The following is a 16,953-nucleotide window of genomic DNA, read 5'->3' as shown; positions in this document are numbered from 1 at the left end:
TGAATAAAAGATTTCCAGTTATCGAGTTTAAAATTTAACAATTTATTTTCTAAAAATAATGAATGATTCGTTAAAAGCGATAGAGAAAGCAATGCTTTCGACATATTAAAAAAACGCAGTCAACTAAAAGACATTATTCAGATTAATCACTAAAACTTGTGAGTTAGTACTGCATTACCCAATGAGATATTCTGGTGAAGCGTTTTAGATAATGAAAATAATCTCTAATACGATTTTGGCTTGGATAAAATTGACGAAAGAAAGGGCCACACAAAAGACACGTTAACTCTAAAATTTTCACAAGCGACTTAAGTACTAAACACAAGGAGCTTATTAAAATTTCTGCTAGATTCTAGCATTGATTGAGTCTTCTATATATACATGGGTGTTTTGGGGCTTGGCTAATCTTTTTATTTGGTGGCTGGAGTGCCATTTGTTGCCCCATCGTTAGAGTTTTCGTCGTCGTCCATTTGATTGGAGTCCAAGAGACGGCTGCGCTCTTCGTCATTGGCATGGCCATTGAGCTGAATGGGTGAACGCGATCGGGAACGACTGCGACTACATGAGTGGGCACTGCGCTCTACATGACCATTGGCTATATTTAGGCCAGCCACGCCCATAGCATGATCATCGCTGCTGCCCGAAGATGTTGTGGACGATGTGGTGCTCGATGTAGTACTGCTACTATCACTTTCGCTATCTTCACTGGAAGAGTCCATGGGCGTGGGCTGTTGTTGATTTGGTGGCTGTTGTCGTGCCTGTAATTCAGAAGCAGAGCTTGGCGTTGGAGCTGCAGCCGAAGGTGGTGACGCAGCCGCGGCTGCTGCTGCTGCAGACGCTGGTCCACCGGGAGGGGTCGAACACGAGCGAAGGAAATGTGAACGCAGAACTGCAAGGATAAAAACAGTAGTGATTATTAGATTTAGTTCGGCTTAATTTAATCACAAGTGCCTACTCACATTGGTTTTCACGCGTCAATTGCCGCAGCTTGTCCTCCAAACTACGTACCTTGGCTCCATACTCTTTTGATACATTTTGGGCTTTGGAATATCGATCTTCGATTTGCAGACATTCCTGGATCAGCTCTTGCTTGCTCATTGTCTCTAATCGTTCCAGTCGAGCACGTTCATACACATTAGAGAACTCCTTAGACAAAAAGAGAACCTCCGTTTGCGAGCCAAAGCAATTGTCATCGGAGTCGTCTTTCGGAAGTTCCGACATGTGCTCCTCCATCAGGAACCGATTTGTATTATAAGGGACTAGGAGGGACCTTGAGCGCACCAATTTGGCTCGTGCATTGTGACGTTTACCGGCTTCTCCGCCACTGCCAGCACCTGCACCAGCTACTGCGCTGGATCCTGGCTGCATGTCCAGTTTCCATGATGGACCATGATTCTTGTTATTCTGTTTCGGCACCATTTTCGATTTCTTGCCGCGTCTATGCTTCCGCTTGGGCATGGCACTAATATGTCTTCCTCCGCCTCCATCCAAAGGCCTTTGAGTGGAACTCTCTGAAACAACAAATAAACAATATCACGCAATTTAAAGCGGCTTTCATTTGGACGCCAGTAAAATCATATCGAAAGCAACTCTACGGCTGCAACTGCAGCAGAAATAGAACAACAATTGTTGTCATTTATCACTGAAATGTACACAAATAAAATTTCAGCATCTTACCTGGTTTGATAGCTTCGGCCATGACAACGTTCACTGTTGCTTCTTCCAAAAATTTTTATCCAGTTATTTAAGCTTGCGAAATCTCCAAGAAGCTCCAACGTTCGACATATATAAAATGTTTTGGCTCCCCCTTGCTCCTCTTCCTATTAGAGCTGGCGAAATGCCGATGACACGAAAATGCACAAACATCGATAATAAACAACAAAAGGAAAGCTATCGTTATTTTTTTGAATCTCAAATATAGAAGCGACTTTTATTAAACTTATTACTTTATATTCGAGTTAATTTAGGGCCTCAGGTTACTGTGTATCCATTCAATGTAGGATGCCACTCGCGTGAACACATCTGGCCAACCAGCCGAAGGACATGGAACAGGACCAAAAGATAACAAGCCACCTAATAGATAGCCATCATTCTTAAAGAGCATCAAGGGTCCTCCTGCATTGCCATGACACTCGTTGGCATTAGCCTCACCACACAGTTGCGAGGGCTGGATATTCAAGTGATAGACAGAGTACTTTTCTTGGCAGTCCTTCAGAGAAGTGATGATAACTTGGCTTTTCCGCATCCTGGTACTAGTTTTCGCCTGCCAGCCGCCCACTTCAGTGACCAGACCCTCTAGTTCGTCAGCACGCAGTTGCTTGTTGGGCAAACAAATGGGCTGAACAAAATCATTTAATTGCGCCAAGGCTCCCAAACGAATAATGGCAATGTCGTGCGTTTGGTTGAAACTCTTTTTCTGGTATAACGGATGGACTATAATCTCTTCCACAGCAATGTCTTGGTAAGTTGGAGCACAGTCCACTTGCATGGATTTGTCCAAAGAAACTTGGCAATCAGGATTAGTGCTGGTATCCCACTCGCCGACGCGTACGCCAGTCAGCGTCCAATTTGAATTTTTGACGCAGTGTGCTGCTGTGAGGAGATAACGCTGACTGATAAGTACACCTCCACACGCGTGGAGTTTCTCATTGTTCTCTGAAAATAAGGGAAACCGGATTAACCCAGCCATGATTCGACTATAGTTTTGGATTTCGGTAATAATATTTACGCTTTGTAAACTCAATGAGAGCCAGCCATGGATACTCCCTGATCGTTGTTTCTGTCTGATTGTTACGCTGCCATTTGACTCTACCACAATCTCTAGGCAGCAGTGGGTGATTAAGGGCTCCCAAGCCCACTGTACTCGGGCAACATGCCTAAGGGAGATTGAAAACTGACATATGTACATATATTGCCAATCTTGCCAAATCCTTACCTGAATATCCTGATTAAGTATATCGCATTGATTTTCCCTTAACAAAATTCGATCGCTATCTGATACATTACCGGCTTCCAGGATTTTCATAAAGAAATCACATTGGCGTACCGGAATGCAGTGACCCCCTACCCTTCCATCGGGAAGTTTTGCTAAACAGTCAGGAGTCCTTGTCCTCTGACCTGCAAGTGAAAATTAAAATTGTGATTTTAGACAAGTGTTAATACGAGTTTTAGCTGCCCCAGCCCGAGACCCCATCACGTACTTACCCGCCGCACTCAATGCCAACGAGCAAAAAACAACAGCAACTATAAATAATTTAATTCCCATAGTGTCTGGAGCGGATTAACCAGATTTTCAATCCGATTTTGAATTATTTACAACTGCTCCAAACAAGTCGGGCTTGTGACTGAAACTGAGAGATTGTGACTAACATAAAGCCCCTTGCATTTAGCAGGAGAGAGAGCTATGGAACGAATGAGTGAACGACTATAAAAACACAGAGAGCGGGTCGCGAGATCCAGATAACAAAATCGTATTAGCGGAACTGGGACTAGCTTTCGAAACTACACCACTAAACACAGAAATAATTTTGATTGTTTCAACAAGTTTCAAATATACGCCAAGATGGTATTCAAATATGTATCTTGATGAAAACAAAATCAGTTTTTGCTCTAAATTTACTTTTCATTCTTTTTGAAAACAAAAATTGATTTTGAGCTGTTTCAAAATTTAATCCAATCGAATTACAATATAAAAAATTAAGCAACAACTGCGATAAAGATATTGGTAATGTATTTCGAACTTTAAAAATAATTTTTGAATTTATTGCCAGTTTTGAAATACCGTTTTTTTCAACTGACTAATTTCTAGCGGTCTGGCAACGACCTTACACAAACACACCCAAATTACTCACGCACTCATACAGTTGCACAGAGCTGTCCGCCATCTTAGTTGCGTGTAAAGTGAAATAATAAAATTAATCAAAAAACGCATTTAAATCGTTGCCCAATTATTTGAAACACAATAAAGTGCTGCTAAATATTATCTCCTACAGCAACGCAATCGTCTCGAGTTGGCAACTGAAAGATTTCATGGCGAAAAATTCAATTGAAAATCGAATTGCGGTGTAAAGAAAAATTTTTTTTACTGCTAAGAAAAAAAATTCCCAGGTCTGTCTGTGTGTGTGCTCATTTGCGTGCGTGTATGAGTGTGTATGTATGTATGCGTTAGACGCCTAGAGTTGCCAACTTTTGAGTAATTTTGAAATTTTTTTAAAGAAAATTATGCCTGCTAATTATGTTTATAATATTATCAATTTTCCTTTAGCACTGCATGTCCAAAAATATAATTGCATACATTTGTTTTGTAAATACATATAATGTATTTTTAAGCGTTTTTGCTGGGGAAAAGTATCACTGTCGTATGGCAACGCTATAAATTGACGTAGTTGTGTGTGTGGGTTCACTTGTTGGGAGAGGGGTTAGGAAGGGGTACACAAACAAAGTACACTGCGCGCTCCGCTGCGGCGCCAGTTTGTTTTTGACTCGTCATCAGACGGTTTGGTAAATTTTTTTCGCTCTTGCTGCCCCTTACGTGTGTGTGAGGGAGTGTATATATGTATCTGTATGGGTGTGTGTATGAGTGTGCTCGCTGCCTGTGACGCATTCTTGTTTTCGCAGTATTTCAGAGGCCGTCGCGTTGATAATACATACAAATAATGAGTGTGTGTGTGAGTGGAAAAAGGAACCAAAGTTCGACCACATCTGAAACGAAATAGTTGATATTAATTATATTTATTTCAACGAAGGGCAGTACAAGTGCATGTGCAAGTGTGTAGTGTAGTGTAGTGTAAGCAGAAGAGTAACGCGACAGCAGGGTGAGGCTAAAGGAGAAGAAGGAGAATTAAAGAAAACATAAAAACGCCGGCGATTTTTGGGTGCGCTTCCCGCACATATTAACCCATACATATGTACATACCCACACACTCATACGTGAAACGAGATGTGAAGCAGATGAGAAACTCTAAAACCGCTCCCCCCACGCCCTTCACAGTTCCCCCCGTCGACCGCTTTCTTCACCCAGCAACGCAAAGTTCATTTACACGGGAATTTGAATTTGTTGAATTCGTAATTTGTTTTGTTTAGTTTTGTGTTGATTTGTTTATTAGCACATTACACTCGACACACATCCATAAAAGAGAGAGACGTATGTACACATACATATACGAATAAATGGATGATATACGCAATGTATTGGTGTAAATTATATTAGTTTTGTTGCCAAAAATGAGGCAAAGTGAAATAACAAAAACAATAAGTGTATGTGCATGTGTGGTGTGTGTGTGCATTTATGTTCGTGCCGCAGTTGTTATGAATACAACAGCAAAAGAAAAAATAAACAAAAAAGGAAACCTCAATCAATCTAAACACCTTTTAATGGAAAATCACCGCCTTAAAGTCTTCGCTTCTCTTTAATTCAATTTCCTTCAAAATTGATATATGAGAACTTTAATTAAAGCAAATTATTACTTTTCTTAATAACAGAAATCGATTTTTTAAATCTATAAAACTAATTCTCAGAATTGTGGAATATAAAATTCATGATAAGAACAGAGCAACTCAAATCAATGTGTGTTTCCCCAAGAGCTCTGCTCTGTCCACAAATTTCAGCTGATTATGACTGTATTTTTACTAAGAATCTCTGAAAAATGTTTCAGAAATGTTCTGGAGAATAGAAATAATCAATCTGTTATGTGGGAATTTATTTTGATCCTAGAAATCCGTATATTATTATTATAGGTATAGGGATTTAGTTGTAAAACTATCAACCTAACTAAATTTTACATCCATACACTACTAGCCTGGGATTCGAACCCGGGTCCTCGTTGTTCAGTTGCCCAAATGACTGTTCACTTACAATTAGACAACTCATCTACCGAGGACTGCAAATCTGTATATATTTTCTGTTTTTTTATATGTCTTGTCCTTAACTTCTAATGTTGCGATTAAAAACGTTAGAATATTTTAAAGCATGAAATTCAACTTTTTAAAGTAAAAAATCCTTAAGATACAAATATTTCATTATGCGATCATACTTGCATATTTATAGAGGTTTTTTTTTTTATATTTAATACATAAGCTCAAAACTAAAGTGGGAAGTGACAGCAGGCCACAAGCTCTGCTGCTGCCTACATGCTCCTCTATACTCTTGGGTCTCTGTGTATGTGTGTGTGTGTGTGTATGGAGAGTTTCGTCTGGCTTGGTTGACTTGGCTGTGTCTCGCTGACGCTGCTGTGCCTTTTGGCCCCCAACCATCTGCCTCTGACTTGGTTTCTGCCTCTGCCTCTCATGCAGCAGCACTCCATCCTCTTCCTCTCATTTGCTCTCCGCTATAGTTGCGGTCGTCGTCGTCTCCGTCATCATCATCATCAACATCGTCATTATATAGTGTTTTTTTCTTTCTTTCTTTCTTTTCCACATTTAGCCTTCAGTTTCCGGTTATGAAGGAAGCAGCAAACGGGTTCGGGGCTTCAGTTTTCCTGCATTTGCAATGTGCATTTTATTGTATTTCAGTAGAGTTGTGCGTCAATAACAACGGACGGTCTGACGGATAGAGAAACGGGGACTGCAGCATAAAAGTTTACCTTTTCAAGGGACATCCAACCACATTTCTATTTCAACTATTTAACAAGTTTGTTTGTATTGTGTATTTGTGTTAATTTCAGACAAGTTTTTTTTAGTTTGAAAAATGTTCAACTGGTAGTTGATTTTGTAGCCCATTGAGCGTAACGCTTTGGCTCTGGCTCTGCTCTCGTAATTAACCTCTCAACCGGCTTTCTGCCTGCTGCTTTGGTTCCAATCTTCATCTCTCATGGCCCTGCTTCGTCTATCTATCTATCTGTCTGCCTGTATTTCTGTTGTAGCTCATTTAACCAGCAGTGCAGACCTTTTAGGCATAGTTACTCTAGGCCCCTACAAAGACAACCTTCAATGTGTACCAGGTTTTTGTTGCCTTCTTAAAGACTAACACAATTACCAGCAGCAGGTAAAAGTTAAAAATTTTCCATTCTTAAGATTTTGTTCTACCTACCCTAACAACCTTTTGGTAATCTATTGGTCGTTGATTTACCCATAAATCTGCTGTTCATTAATCTAGTCTATCGGTGGCAAATTTATAAAGATTTAATCTTAGTTTTAAATTCAGCATCCGCCACGATTTTGTATTCATTCTTTTTCCCATTCTATATACAGTCTGAGAAAAAATGTATTTTCTTAATAAAAATTAATCAGAAACTAAACCCATAGACTAAAAGTAGTTCAAGTGTTGTGCACATGTTTTAGATTCTTTGTTAAATTTTGAAACGTGAGACGTTTCTGTCAGTGTATTTAGACAACACACAATTGACACAATGGTTTTTTCTTCTCTTCTTGTACTTGCCATTCAGCTTTTGACTTCTTTTGTCTATTTTATTTTTTTAGTTCTTCGTTTGTTCTTCTTCTCAGGCTTATCATTCGAACAAGAAACAAGAAAACGAGTTAGCATTTAAGACCAAAAAATAAAAAAACGTTGGCCAAACCAAACCAAAAAAAAAAAAACCCGCCGAAGCAGAATTGCCCATAGAGTAGATGGACACGCCGAGATCAGAGCGGATACAGCAACAACAACAACAACAGCAAGAACAACAACAAAAAATATTCCCATAGTCATCATTATTTGCAATTATCGACAGTTTTGCTTTCGGCCCCATGGATGATGTTTATTTATTTTTGTATTTTTATTTGTATGCTAAATTCGTTTCAAAGCCCGTTGCTCTTCCTCTTCGGATCAAAAACCTTTGCCTACTTTGCTTTTTGGCATTTTGTTGCTAACTTTAGTTTTCGCACTAGGTACATATATATGTATATATTTACATAGGTAGGTCGGTTTCAACCTTTAAAGTTTACGTTAAGTACTCAATGTCGTTCATCGTATCGTATTATCAGTAGTCAGCTTCGTCTTTCCTTTTCAACGATTCACAATGAATAAATAATAATGATTATAAACAAAACTGTCACGTACACTCTTAACTGTGTGAGAAGAGCTATAAAATGCCATGGATCAGGGCTAGGGGCAGATGTAGAGGCAGGGAGGGGCACCATCGTCACACTGATATCAACGTGTCTTCTTGCATACGTAAGAAGATGGGGGGAGGAGGGACACTGGGAACTTGCTTTCTAAATCAATTTCCTGCTTTCCCAGAAATGTAAAAGAAAAACTTAGACAAAGCCAATCCACTCACTCACCCACTCACTCACTCACTCACCCACCCACTCAGCCAGTGCAATGAAAGTTCCGTTTATGCGTAATCATCATAGGCAAATTGGAATGTTATGAATGAAGTCAAGATGTAAAAGAAACAACATTGAATAAATGAATCCATTGATGCATTGATATAGAGAATATGGGGGCTCATAAATAAAATCCACTGCACTCTAGTATAGAATTTTTATTTTTAAACAGAACATCCTCGTCATTTCTTTTTCTTTTTGTTGATTGGCGCTCAGCCCAAATATTTGCTTCATATTCACAAAGAAGTTCATTTTCAGATATACAAAATTAATATTTTTCTTGAAATTGTACGCAATTGGCATTTTTTCGGACACATATTGCCTTACCATATACCCTACAAGTTGAAGGAGCATATTTCTTGAGAGAACTCCATGCTAATTTTTTGTCCAGATTAGTTTCTTAACTTAAAAGTTTTGAGTCAAAGCCATTGATCCCTCGGGAGTGAGTACCAAAAAGGAGAATTATTAGTTTTTTTTTCTTTTTTTTAAAAATTTAAATGCAATGAACTTTATAGAGTATTTCGTTGTGGATAAACTTGCAATTTCTTTTTCCGTTTAGCATGCAAATTTTTCTGTTCTGTGCGTTCCTTTCTCTGTCTCTCTCTCTCTCTGTTTGCTTGCGATTTATATATGTACATAGATACATAAAGTAGGTGTAAGTTTATTATTTTTAATGATTGCGTTTTTTGTTTTATTATCAACTTTTGCCATTAGCAGCCAGCGACAATCGGTGCCAAGAGGCAATCGCCGCCACCGCCGCAGCACAAATAATAATAAGAAGAAGCAAACAAAGCCAAGCAAACGTCGCAGTCGACGAAGGCGGCGGCGGCGGCAGCAATTCACTTGATCTGATTTTGCGACAGCGAAACGAGAAAGACATGAGGAGGAGTAGGAGGATGTAGTCAAGGGAGACAAGAGTTTATATTTATTTATTTTGATTGTAGTTTTGTTTTTATAATCGTATTCGTGTTTCGATTTTTCGCCTGAGTCGTCGGTGAGTAAGTGAGTGCGAATGAGAGTGTGGAATGGAATGACGGGTAATGTGTAAGTGTGTGCGTGTATGGGGGGGAGTGTATTACGAATGCATTTCGAAAGAGAGTGATTGTGAGAGCGGCAGAGGGAGAGGAGCAGCATTAGCACGTGACAACGCCCTTTGATGACGACAATTAAGCTTTTGCGTCGCTTTGCTCTGCGCCTTATCATCAGCAGAGGCCAAACACAAACAAAATTTTTGTGTTTTTGTTTTTTATTGGGGGGAGTACGGTCATTTTAATTAAAGGCAACCAAGAAAGAATTTTTTCTTCAGTAAATATAATTTACGCATTAATCAGCTGAGAGGATTGCCGAAGTTCACAAGAAGCGATGCCTTCTATATTTTGATTATGATTATGAATAGTTGGTAGTGTTGGGTAACTCACTTGTTTTTCTTTTCGAAGTAAGTGAAGTAGTTGTTCAGTTGATCACTAAATTGCTCAGTTGCTTGGCGTAAACATTTTAGCGAGCAACTCTTTTTTGTTCCCTATCTCAGGTTCAATCCAACATTACTACTTGGGCTAGTAAAAGTGGATACCAAAATATTTTTAAAAATTCCCATATGAAAACCATAAAACTAAATTTAAAAAATTTGTTGATTTTGTCGTTTGGTCAATTGATTATTAACCTATCGACTTGAAATTGCAGATCAAATAATAAGAACAAAAAACAAAAACGCAGCAGAAACATAAACAAAAAGGAAAATAAAAAACGTATTTGCCAAGTTAAAAAAAACAATAGCAACGGCTTCACATTGGACATGTCATGTCAGCAAGCTTCAAGATTTCATTCAGCAGCAGCAGCAACAACAACAGCATCAACAACAACAGCAATAACAACAAAACAAGCAGCAGCATTAGCTAAAATTGCAACAACAACAGTAGCAGCAGCAACAAAACGTATTGCAACAGCAGCAACAACAACGCTGACGCCATTGGATAGAGTCGCCGGCAAAGTAACTGCAACAACAATAACAACAACGTCGACAACGATACCGTCTACGTTGTCTCCACCAGAGGACTTAGATCCATATGCATTCACAGAGACTGTTGCAGTCGCACCGCCAATTTTATTTAATGCACAGGTAAGCAATACACAAAACACAAGGAAAAAGCAGTTGTAGTCATTTAGTCAACGAATAATCAATGCTCTTTAGGTTTACTTCTGTACCAAATTATCTTTAATTTAATTCTTTAGCTCGTTGCACAATGACAGAGCCTTGAATAAACCAATCTAGGCGTATTTTCATTTCAATTTTTAAAGTTTTTTTTGATTTGGCTTTGTCTTTATCAATGTTTTGCTCAATGAGATCAGAGCAGCTCTGAAGGTCTAACTGTAGTGAGGGAGGAGGGGGAGGAGGAGCTACACTTTTAAATGACAAAAAAAAAAAGAGTAAAATTTGCTAACAAAACGAAACTTATTGTCTGTTTTTGTTTTTGACTATGATTGCAGAAATCTCGAGCCCGCTTAAACGAACACAGCAGCAAGAGCAACAATAATAATAATAACAACAACAACAACAATAATAATAAGAGGCAAACAACAGCTGGAGCAGCCAACAGAAAGGCAAACCTTGTTGCACAGTTGAATGCCACAGCAGCGGCAGCAGCACCAGCAACCACAAAGGCGCAGGCGTCTTTAGCAACAACAGTAACAGCAGCAACAACAACAACACCAATAACAGCAACAACAATAACAACGAATTTCAATAATGTCACGCAATCTCAATCTCAGCCAAGGCAGCCGCCAACATTGTCCCAACTGCAATCGCAGTCGCAAACGACGACAACGTCACCGAAGCGAGCGACAAACGTTTGCATTGTGAGGCCACAACAGCAGGAGAAACTAACTGGACTTGGTCAGCATCACCAGCAACAGCAATTGACTCAGCCGCAACCATGTCTGCCTTCAGTTACAGTTTTAGCTCCGCCGCCACTTTACACCCACACGCCATCGCTGTGGCAAACGCCGCTCATACTGGACACAAACCAGAAACTACTGCAGCACCATCAACAGCAGCAGCAGCAGCAGCATTCGGCGCAGCAGCAGCATTCGGCGCAGCAGCAGGCTGTTATTGCTTTGGTCAGTCCGCCCACATCGCCCGCCTCGTTACCTTCGCCCACCCTGCCCCACAATCCGACCGCTGTGACCGCTATGGTAGCCCCAATTGTTTCGCCCAAGGGTGGCGGATTGCCGCCCTCGAAATTCCATCATAACACATTGGCCCAGCATTTGCAGAAGGTCGAGTGCTTGAAGAAAAAGAAATCCTTGCCGCTGGTGTGCCAAATCAATAACAACAACAACAACAATAACAACATGGTGGAGTCATTAAACAAACCATCAGTTGTCGGTGGCATCAACAATTACAATCTGAAACAACCACCGCCATTGACAGTGTTTACAACGGGAACACAACATGTTCAAGCTGTTCCAATCTCATCAACGCCAGCTTTTTTACCAGTGGCTGGACTAAAAGCACCACATTCCGTCAGTACCACCGCTCCCCACACAATGACACCCAGCAACAGCAGCAGCAGCAGTATGGATGACAGCGATCTCAATGAGATACCCGTCAATGTAATCTTTCGCAAGCCGCCACTGTTAATGGCCGGATCGGGAGCGGGCGCTGGTGCCGGAATTGGAATAGGAACTGAATCAATAGGTGGCTGTGGGGGAGATTTAAAAATTGTGACGCCATTGACACCGCCAACGCCGCCTACGCCACCGCTGCTTGCCAATCTGTTGCCGCAACTAACGGTGGTATCTGGAGGCATTGCACCCGCCCTCAAAATGAAATCAGCTACGCCACAACCACAACCACTCCCACCAGCAGCAGCATCAGTACCCGCACCATTACCCATAAAAACTGAACAAAAGTCTTCCAAAGTTGCCAATGGTATTGTCGCCATCAATGCTACGCCCAAACGTCAAACGATGCAAGCAGCTGGCGCCAAGAACGGCAACAATAAATTCAACAACAACAATACACCATCATTAGCAAAGATGTCACCGCCGCCACCACCGTTACCTTCAGTTGCATCCCCAATTCTTGAAACCCCAGCCCCTATTATCAAAACGGAGACATCGATACGTCGGCGACGCTGTAAACCCGCCACAAAACGCTGTTTAACAAGCAGCGAAAATGAAACCATTTTGTCTGATGTGCCCTACTGTCTGCAACAGCATTGGCTACACTCTGCCTCCTTGGGCAAGGAATTGTCTCTGGAGGCACCTCTGTCGCCAAGCAATCGACGTGAGGAGCGCATTGCTGTGCGCAAGGGATTGCTTCGTCGGCAAGCTTTGCAATTACTCTCCACGAGATCATTGCAAGAGGTTCCCATGCGGGCAGCCAGGCAACGTCTGCAATGTATTCAGACTCTATTGGTCAAATACAAGGATCATGCTGCACAACAGCAGCCAATGTAAGTAGAATGCAGGAATTGATCTATCCAAATTGAACCATTGTAACATTTCTTCAATTTCTTTCATTGTGTCTACAGAGGAATTGGTAATCGCTGCCTAGTGGCCAATTGCAAGGAGCCCACATTGAGTATGGCAGCTCATTGCGAACGCCATATTGTGAAGAATACCACACAGCAGCTTTTCCGGCCCTGCATGGCCTGGCGTATGGATGGTACAGCCTGCCAGTCACCTGTCTTTGATGTCCTGCACACGCTCACTCTATGTGCGACGCATAGTCATCTGCGCGATGTCGCCAGGCAGCCACCTAAACAGGTGACTCCGGCTGTTGTAAAAGCGGCAACAATGGTTTCTGTGGTAGTACCCGATACGACAGTTGCTGGTGGTGGACGCAAGCGTAAAACGAATGTAAATCCGGTAAATCGTCCCCAGAAACGAGCCAGGAAACAACCCGAACAAGTGATCACAACGCTTCCGCTTGTCATGCCATCGACTGTGTTACAACGTAAGAGTAGCACCACATCTTTGGAATCCATAGCCAGCAATTCGCAATCTTCGGGGATTTCACAGTCCCAGCTGCCGTATATACCGCGCCATTCCATTACGCCTACATCTGTATCCGCATCCGCTATTATAAGCACACCTGCAGCTTCCTTGAGTAATCCAAATCTATCCATACCTCCGGCGTTAGCTCCACTCAGCAGTGATTACCATCACCAGCAACAACAACAACAGCCAATACTGATGCCGAAATTTGAACAGGAGGAGCAGCATCTACCTTTGATTAAATTCGAAGCGGAGCAGCAGCACTTGGACAATAGCTTCAATCTGTTGGACAATGCAAATATCAAGGCCGAAGAGATTAGCCAAATTGTGGCCCAATTGGCGGCAGCCGATAGTGATCTTCATCATCACAATAACAACAGTTTGCACTTTAATCACAACACCAATAGTAGCAGCAACATTCACAATAACAACAACAACAGCCTAAATTATAGCAACAACAATAGCATTAGCTCTCAAGGCGGTGACAGCATCAGTTTCCCCTCATTTAATACAGCCTTTGGCAATGCGATGGGTGGCCAACATACAATCACGCACAACGGTATTAATCGGAACAACAATATCGAACAATTGGGCGATACGGCGAATCTATTGGGTCAGGATTTGTTTGGTGTTTGCGACAATAGTTCTGCCTATGCCAGTTCCGAAGACACGGGCCTGGGTGGCCTAAGTGAATCGGAGCTGATGGGCGCTAACGATGCTGGTAAGTAGATCAAAATTCACAAAAGCCCGCTTGGCATTCTCTAAACCATTCATTCTCTATTTCACATTACAGATGACATAGCATTGAATGGTGCCCATTTGCTGGAGGAGCACGATCTGGTAAATGTGTTCGACACGCTGCCGGACGATGCCTTCAACGAATTGTTTCAATCCGGTGTGTATTTAACAACAATATATCTTCTTCTGCTTTTCATTGTACTAATTTATGTGTGCCTTCGCCATCCTCGATGTTGCCCTGGCCGTTGGCCGACGCAGTGCAACAAGCTGAGTGCGAGGCCATGGATCTGGCACTCGAAATTGCCGATAAGAACCTCAAGTGTCTGCAACAGACCATTGGCGGCTCGGGGGACAGCGCCTTCCTTAACGATTTTCTCGATGTCAGTGATGATCTGTTGTCCGTGATGAACTCACCGAATACATCCGGCATTGATGCCTCCACAATTGTCGACAACAGCAACAGCAGCAATGGCCCCAATAATTGTGCTCCCGCTGGCACAGTGTTGGACATACGCGGCCTGGTGCAGACCTGAACGGCGGCATCCTTACATTCACATTCAAGAAGTCGTTAATGGTAGAAAACTGTTCTTTACTTTATTTTCTCTCTTGTTTCTCTGTCCTTCTAATGAACTATATAGCTTTCGAGCCTTCTGAATTTCTGGCGAATTCTCAAATCTCTTTTTTGAAATCTTTTGTTTTTTTTTTTTTTTTTCTCATCTAAACACGTTTCGGCCGTTCTCCGGATATTCTGATTTTTCTTTTCTTTTGCAAACAATCTTCTTCTATATGCTGCTTAAATGTATGTGTATGTATATATACCAGCATATATATATAGCGTATATATACAAATAATTATCAAAATGCGTTCAATGTAAAAAAGGAAAAAAACTAAAAAAAAAAAAAACATAAATAAGAGAACAAAATTATTGCAGAAAAAACTGAAAAAAAAAAAAAAATGTTAAAGGCCACTTGAATAAGCTATACATAAATCGAAGATAAACGTGTATACATATATGTCCCATATAATACCAATATATAGATATATATTGTACACGATATTCGCGTGAAATTGAAGCATTATTCATAATAGTAATTAACATTCATTTTTTTCTTAGTGATGAAACAAGAACGGATTATAGAGTGCAGCTTTATTATATAAATACAACTCACACACAAAAAAAAAAAAAAAAAAAAAATAAAAAAAAAAAAAACAAAAACCAACAAGAAAAATGTGGCAAGCAAAGAAAAAAAAATTATTAAAAAAAAAAATACGAAACTTGAAAAAAAACTATAAAAACTAAAGAAATCAACAAAACATAAAAAGCCGTTAGTAGAAAATCTTAGCAACAAATTTTGAATTTTAAATGAAATGCACTTAGGCATATATATTGAGTTTATTTTCTAAGTGAGCATAGGATGTTGTTTAAACAAAAAAAGAGAGAAAGAGAGAGCATTTACAACAACAACAACAACAAGAGCAATAGCCAACATCAAGAAATAACCACAGCAAAATGATTTTAAGTTTTTTTTTTATTTGTTCACATACAACGTACAAGGGACTAGTTTGAAACCGCGAATCGTATTACTAAATATATATATATATATATCTATAAATACTTACCTATATATAAAAATATATATATACACATACGTATTAAGCTTTAATTTAAACCAACAAAACATTAAAGAATAAATTTATATGTATACAAATATCTACATATATATATGTAAAATGAAACTATATATATATATATGTATATTCGCTTTTAAGTTCTTCGATTAGCTTTGAACGTTGTTCAAAATATATGTTTGATTTAAGCCTAAATAAATTTTAATGAAAAAAATTAGGCTCTTCACATTTTGCGTTCATCTTTCTAGATTATGTAAATTAACAAAAGAAAACAAAACAAAAAAAAACGAAAAAAAAAATGATAACAGAATTATTAAAATAGAACATTAATGAATGTAATATTCTTTAGTCTAATGACCTACGAGTATATATACGAACACACACAGACACACACACTCACACACAAACAATAACATGCAAGAAAACTGTTACGCTTCAAAAGAAAACAAAAAAAAATATATAAAACTTAGCGCCCAAATTAACATTCATCCCAAATCGATTCCTTGCACAATCAACACCATTGACAGGACGAAAGCAACAACATTCATCATACATTGTAATTTTTCTCATTTATCATCTTTGCAAAGTATTAAACTAAATGGCAAACAGTTTAAGAAATTATGTGTTTTCGAAGAGGCATCTAATTTGCTGACATTACATTATAAAAAATCAACTCAAATCATCTCATTAATTTGGACGTATAAAAAAAAAGAAAACTACTTTAAAATTAATGGAAACTCTGTAATATATTATACATATACATATGTATACCTCTTTCCCCCTCCCCTACCTATCACTATCCCCATCTCTCTCTATCTATATCTATGTATATCTCTCTTTAAATCTTAACTATAGATATACAATTTCTCTATGTATTTGTTTCTGAATTATGTGGTTTTAATTTTAGTCTATCTCTTAGAACTCTTTTTTTTTAACTTTCGCTGTGAAAGTAACGCGAACAAAATTTCAAAACTATGTATTTTTATAACTCTATATATATATACACACATTTGTATTGAAACGAACTCTGTTCTCTTTTTTTCGTCTATAATTCTAATTTATTTCACTAAGAGCCGTGGAGCTGAATATTCAACCTTCACTTCAGTGATATCCCGACCTTCCTCAAGCTTCCATCAAGTTTGAAATTCAATTCATGTGTATTTTTTTTGGTTTTTTTTTAATATTATTTCTCGGTATGAGGTATATTCATTCATTTTTGTTGTAATTTACGTGCATTTTTGTGATCTAATTTGTGTAACTATTGTAAACGAAAACAAACAAAAAAAAAAAAAAAAAAAAACAAATTATTTTAAGAAATTAAA

General features: G+C 39.3%; 3 protein-coding genes across 5 annotated transcripts; 1 reads left to right on the top strand and 2 right to left on the bottom strand.

The window, feature by feature from the left end:
• Window positions 1-18: 18 nt before the first annotated feature.
• Window positions 19-1,837, bottom strand: Hexim (Hexamethylene bisacetamide inducible). Its single transcript, XM_068296765.1, has 3 exons — window positions 1,678-1,837; window positions 960-1,511; window positions 19-889 (listed from the first exon to the last, which is right to left on the bottom strand). The coding sequence occupies exons 1-3, from the start codon at window positions 1,697-1,699 to the stop codon at window positions 411-413; spliced, it is 1,053 nt and encodes a 350-aa protein (XP_068152866.1). The 5' UTR covers window positions 1,700-1,837; the 3' UTR covers window positions 19-410.
• Window positions 1,838-1,905: 68 nt separating this feature from the next.
• On the bottom strand, window positions 1,906-3,356 carry LOC137582477 (serine protease easter). The gene is made up of 4 exons (XM_068297045.1): window positions 3,205-3,356; window positions 2,936-3,117; window positions 2,729-2,876; window positions 1,906-2,655 (listed from the first exon to the last, which is right to left on the bottom strand). Exons 1-4 carry the CDS (start codon window positions 3,263-3,265, stop codon window positions 1,964-1,966), a joined length of 1,083 nt encoding a protein of 360 aa, XP_068153146.1. The 5' UTR covers window positions 3,266-3,356; the 3' UTR covers window positions 1,906-1,963.
• A 523-nt stretch (window positions 3,357-3,879) lies between these two features.
• l(3)L1231 (lethal (3) L1231) lies at window positions 3,880-15,513 on the top strand. Of its 3 annotated transcripts, none has more exons than XM_068297527.1 (6): window positions 3,880-4,107; window positions 9,946-10,381; window positions 10,750-12,719; window positions 12,798-13,984; window positions 14,057-14,158; window positions 14,260-15,513. In XM_068297527.1, exons 2-6 carry the CDS (start codon window positions 10,058-10,060, stop codon window positions 14,532-14,534), a joined length of 3,858 nt encoding a protein of 1,285 aa, XP_068153628.1. In that variant the 5' UTR covers window positions 3,880-4,107; window positions 9,946-10,057; the 3' UTR covers window positions 14,535-15,513. The 3 variants fall into 3 exon arrangements, with proteins under 3 accessions (XP_068153628.1, XP_068153630.1, XP_068153629.1); XM_068297529.1 differs by having other exon boundaries at window positions 4,047-4,064; XM_068297528.1 differs by lacking the exon at window positions 3,880-4,107 and adding an exon at window positions 4,482-4,500.
• The last annotated feature ends 1,440 nt before the right edge of the window (window positions 15,514-16,953 follow it).

This window comes from Drosophila tropicalis, unplaced genomic scaffold (genome assembly GCF_018151085.1).
Source record: "Drosophila tropicalis isolate 14030-0801.00 unplaced genomic scaffold, ASM1815108v1 contig_859, whole genome shotgun sequence".
Taxonomy (NCBI): Eukaryota; Metazoa; Arthropoda; class Insecta; order Diptera; family Drosophilidae; genus Drosophila; species Drosophila tropicalis.
The sequence above is the reverse complement of the archived record's forward strand: the minus strand, read 5'-3'. Positions and strand labels throughout refer to the sequence as shown.

Coding starts and splice junctions, on each gene's coding strand:
- Hexim (XM_068296765.1), bottom strand. CDS start 1,699: ATGGCCGAAGCTATCAAACCAG. Junction 1,512..1,677: donor GGCCGAAGCTATCAAACCAG/GTAAGATGCTGA, acceptor TTGTTGTTTCAG/AGAGTTCCACTCAAAGGCCT. Junction 890..959: donor ATTGACGCGTGAAAACCAAT/GTGAGTAGGCAC, acceptor TTATCCTTGCAG/TTCTGCGTTCACATTTCCTT.
- LOC137582477 (XM_068297045.1), bottom strand. CDS start 3,265: ATGGGAATTAAATTATTTATAGTTGCTGTTGTTTTTTGCTCGTTGGCA. Junction 2,877..2,935: donor TACTTAATCAGGATATTCAG/GTAAGGATTTGG, acceptor AATCTCCCTTAG/GCATGTTGCCCGAGTACAGT. Junction 2,656..2,728: donor TCTCATTGAGTTTACAAAGC/GTAAATATTATT, acceptor CCTTATTTTCAG/AGAACAATGAGAAACTCCAC.